This window comes from Populus nigra, chromosome 4 (genome assembly GCF_951802175.1).
Source record: "Populus nigra chromosome 4, ddPopNigr1.1, whole genome shotgun sequence".
NCBI classification, from domain to species: Eukaryota; Viridiplantae; Streptophyta; class Magnoliopsida; order Malpighiales; family Salicaceae; genus Populus; species Populus nigra.
Window position 1 is genome coordinate 7,749,044 of NC_084855.1, and position 4,262 is coordinate 7,753,305.

At 34.5% G+C, this 4,262-nt stretch overlaps 1 protein-coding gene across 1 annotated transcript; it reads right to left on the minus strand.

Moving 5' to 3' along the window:
• Positions 1-2,404: 2,404 nt before the first annotated feature.
• LOC133691706 (transcription factor bHLH30-like) lies at positions 2,405-3,895 on the minus strand. Its single transcript, XM_062112313.1, has 2 exons — positions 3,328-3,895; positions 2,405-3,161 (listed from the first exon to the last, which is right to left on the minus strand). The coding sequence occupies exons 1-2, from the start codon at positions 3,559-3,561 to the stop codon at positions 2,667-2,669; spliced, it is 729 nt and encodes a 242-aa protein (XP_061968297.1). The 5' UTR covers positions 3,562-3,895; the 3' UTR covers positions 2,405-2,666.
• Between the last annotated feature and the right edge of the window lie 367 nt (positions 3,896-4,262).

Genomic DNA, 4,262 nt, shown 5'->3' on the forward strand with positions numbered 1-4,262 from the left:
TACAAAACATTCTTACTAAATTTCTCATTTATTATTTCTCCACGGTCTCTTCTATCTTACTAAAATCATTAACTTCGTAATTAATGTTGAGATTTCAACCATCTTTTTTGAGCATTGGCATGAATAGTTAGGTTAAATTTCTTGGTTATGTTCATCATTGGTGACAAAGTCTGAAACAAACTTAAAAGAATTATGGGTCTTTTCATAGTTGATTAATAGGCTTCCAAGATTAAAAACAAAAAGACTTAGACAGCAACCCACAACTTTATACAAACAAGTTTTATGTATAGTATATGGAACCTTCCGATGCTAGAATTAGCTCAAATGTAGGGAAAATGTTGCCTTTAAAGTTATGCATAGCAAACAATAAATGAAAATAATAAATGCAAGAGAATGTTCATCTTCTTGTGTGTTTGTGAGTAAATATGCTTTTAAAAAACTTACCTAATGATTCATGGATGCTTATATATCCATAATCACGTAAACTTATATAGAATGGGGATCGATGATGTCAATAGATTGCGTAAACTTATATATTCATAATCTATTTTGCGTAATAAATGATATAAAATAATAGTCATCGTTATAATGATGGTTATACCTTAACATTGTTATGTAGGTCTCGTTAGCATTAAATACAAACACGAGTTGGCACCGTAATTGGATTTAAGCATGTCACCTTGAGATTAACTACGTAATTAAATGAGGAAAAGTTCTATAAAACCTAATCCTAGCTCCTAGTGGGCTAGGGTTAAACCAAACACACCATGCTGGTTTAGGTTCGAGTTAGGGGGGCTCGGGCTCAGACCCCCAATTGGCTTTAAGTGGTGGGTCCCCCATAGCCAACCCAAGCCCAAACCACTAGGGTGTGAGTTCGGTCTAGCCTAGTCCAAACCCACTAATTTATTGGTTTGGGTTCGGGTTGGTGAGTCCTACAAGGTCAGCCCAAACCACTAATATGATGGGCTCAGTCTAGCTTAACCCAAACTCATCACTTTAGTGGTTTGAATTCGAGTTAATAGGTTTCAAGCTTAGGATAATAGGTTACCTAAAATTATCCTAAGTTCAAATCACCAATATAATGGGCTTAAACTGGCCTAACTTGAACTTACTAGTAAAAATGATTTAAATTTACATGTTTATCATTTGCATCTAGATTGGTGAATTCAAAATAGTCCATATCTCAAGTGCAATCTTTACTTCTCTTTAAATTTCATGGATAATTTTTTCTTGCAAGCGTAAAGACATGGATTATGTTTTTTTTTTTAAAAAACAGCTACTTAAAAGCAAATATTACCTACCACATGACATATAAAACTAGCATTTTATCTCTAACAACACATTAACAAAATAACTAAAGGCATAAGGTTAGTTTAATTGTTTATATGAACAATAAACCAGGTTATTATATTATATTTGCTATTTATTAACAAATTGTTCTTGGCTAATGTAACACCACAATATTTTTTCTTGTGCAACAAACGTCATGTCGCTATGACATAACTTTTAAAAAAAACAAAAAAGAGTTGATCAACATAAAAAATAAAGGCATGACACATAAGCCTAAATACAGGTCATGTGCCTGGGTTGTTTTGTAACAATCCCATGATTTTTTTATTGGGTTTTTTTTAAATTACATTATTTAATGCTGAGTTTTTATTGAATTTTATCATTTATTATTGGTTTGATTATGAATCAATTTTTTTCTTTTTTTTTTCAATTACATCATTTAATGTTGGGTTTTTATTGAATCTTATCATTCATTATTGGTTTGATTGTGAATCAGTATTCATATTTTTTATCATGTAATAAATTTTTAAAAATAATTTAACTCAGTAGATTCAGAAACCTAAATCATGAGTTTGATGGTTGATTATGGTGAAACTTGCATGTTTTTTCCTTTGATTTTTATTTCTTTAGACCTACCCAAACAACAAGGTCATATTAGAAAAATTCCCACACGATGTAACTTAAAACCTAGTGCAAGTAAAGAGTTAGATCAATATTTGTTTTGCTATTTGTTTTTGATCATTATTGTTTTTTAATTTTATCTTTTAATGTTGGGGTTTTATTATCTAGTATTGAGTTAATTGTAAATTGATATTCATATTTTTTGTGATATAATGAAATAAAAAATTAATTTAACCCAATAGATTCTATAACCTGGACCAAGGGTTTAATGGGTTGACTAAAGTGAACATGTCATATTTCTTTTTTCTTTCCTTTAATTTTTTTTCTTTTGACTTATCCCGTCAATAAAATAATATCAAAACAATTCTCACATTAAAATTGGGGTTAAATAAAAAATTAGGTTGAAATTTTGAAAATTTAGACTGTTATACCAATGTCCAGAAATTTTTGATAATTTAAATATTATTTCCTATGTTCTAAAACAAATGATTCATGCCGCAACAACCTTGTTCATTACTTAATGATACTTCTAGACGAGGGGAAACAAATTAAATCAGGGAGGACGACTGCCCCTCATCCTGTCATCCACCATGTAGCCCCGCCACTGCTAAAAAGACTAATTTAAACGAAAAAAACAAATGCATAAACAGAGTCCTTCATACGTAATCATCTAACTTATTTTTGGAGATATAAACATTTGACTGTATCCAAACTCACCGCTTCCAATTTTTTACTCGATTATGAAAATTCAACGGTCAATTTCTATCTCTATCAACATCACTAACCAGACCGAAGACTCTCGCCCTTTTATTCCCCTGGACCACTTGGCCGAACCCAGAACCCGAGGCCCGGTTCTCCACAACAGCGTTCAAAGCCCGTTTCAAAATCCCAACATCCTCCTCTCCACCACTGCCATTATCCCACCTCATCACTACCACACTCTTGGTCCGGCCAGCCACCGTCATCATCTCGGCCCGCACCGCCCTGGCCCGCACAGACTTAATCGCTCGGGTCAAATCCATATGCAGGCCCGGTCTATCTTCACAACAAACACTCACTTTTATCATCTTCTCTTCATGACCACAGCAACTCAGCGTAGCCTCGTCTACTTCTCCTGGATATGGCCAGTTCTCTTCGGGCTCTAATCCGCTGCTACAGTTATTACTATACTGCCGTGCCGACCCAGCTGCCTTCATTTTTAGGTCTCTCACGTGATGCACAACTTGAGCCAGCAACGAGGCCTTGTCTGTCTGCGTTTATACACGAGAAACAAATTAACGTAGTTATTATCATATTACAACAACGTCCTACAAATTTGTTTAAATTTAGGTCTTAAGGTATTAGAAAGAGGATTTTATACATATACATACATATATATATATATACACACATGTATATGTATGTATGTAATATAACCTTGGTGGGGTTGGGAAGGAGAGTACGGAGGGTGGAGAGGTGGGCGTTGATACGTTGTCTGCGTCTCCTTTCTGTTTCTTTGTGGCTCTTGCATGATGACTCAGTTGATATTTTAGCTTCTGTTTTTGAAGCTGAGCTCAGGATTGATTCCCCACCGTCCATCATGTTGACTAAGCTTGGCTCTGGTATATGTCCATCTTGATTTAAATAGTAAAAGCTTTGAAAAGGATGCATCTCTTACGTTTTAGCTAGTATGTGTGAGTTAAACTGCTTGACGATACAAAAAGTAAGGTAAAGTAGTGTTTTTGCTGTGAAAATGAGGTTTCGATTAGCAAGAAATTCGAGAAGGTTTTTGGGTACGGGTAGAGCAGAGAGAGAGAGAGAGAGATGTTTTATGTGTGCATAAAAGGAAGAGAGGAAGAGTGAAAGTTAAATGAAAGTTGAAAGTTGAACTTTAGAAGGAGACTCGACTTTGGAGACTAAAAGAAGGAGAGAGAGAAGAGAAGAGAAGAGAAGACGGTACTTTTTACAGCTGACTGTGAAGGAAGCGTTTAGAGGTGAATCGTCGTCATAGGAGGGTAGAAGTGTGTGACCGCATGCCTTACATGGCTCTCTGGGTTTGAGCGCGACCTTTTCATTTTGCTTCAACTTCTAATTAGTGAGCGAGAGAAATGAAGTTTTATATTAAAATTGCATTTTCGATGATCAAAGGACCAATCATATATTAATTAAAAAAAGTTTGAGAATGAAAATTAATTATTATATATATATATATATATATATGAGAGGGTGAATAAACAATGCTGAATAATAAAAATGTCACGTACCTCAGGCTGTTTTTTTTTTTTAAGTTTAATGTGGGTGTCCGGATCAGTTTGTGTGTATCTCGACTAATCTCACGGGCCCTGAAGTTAATGACCATGTAAGTCTCCAGT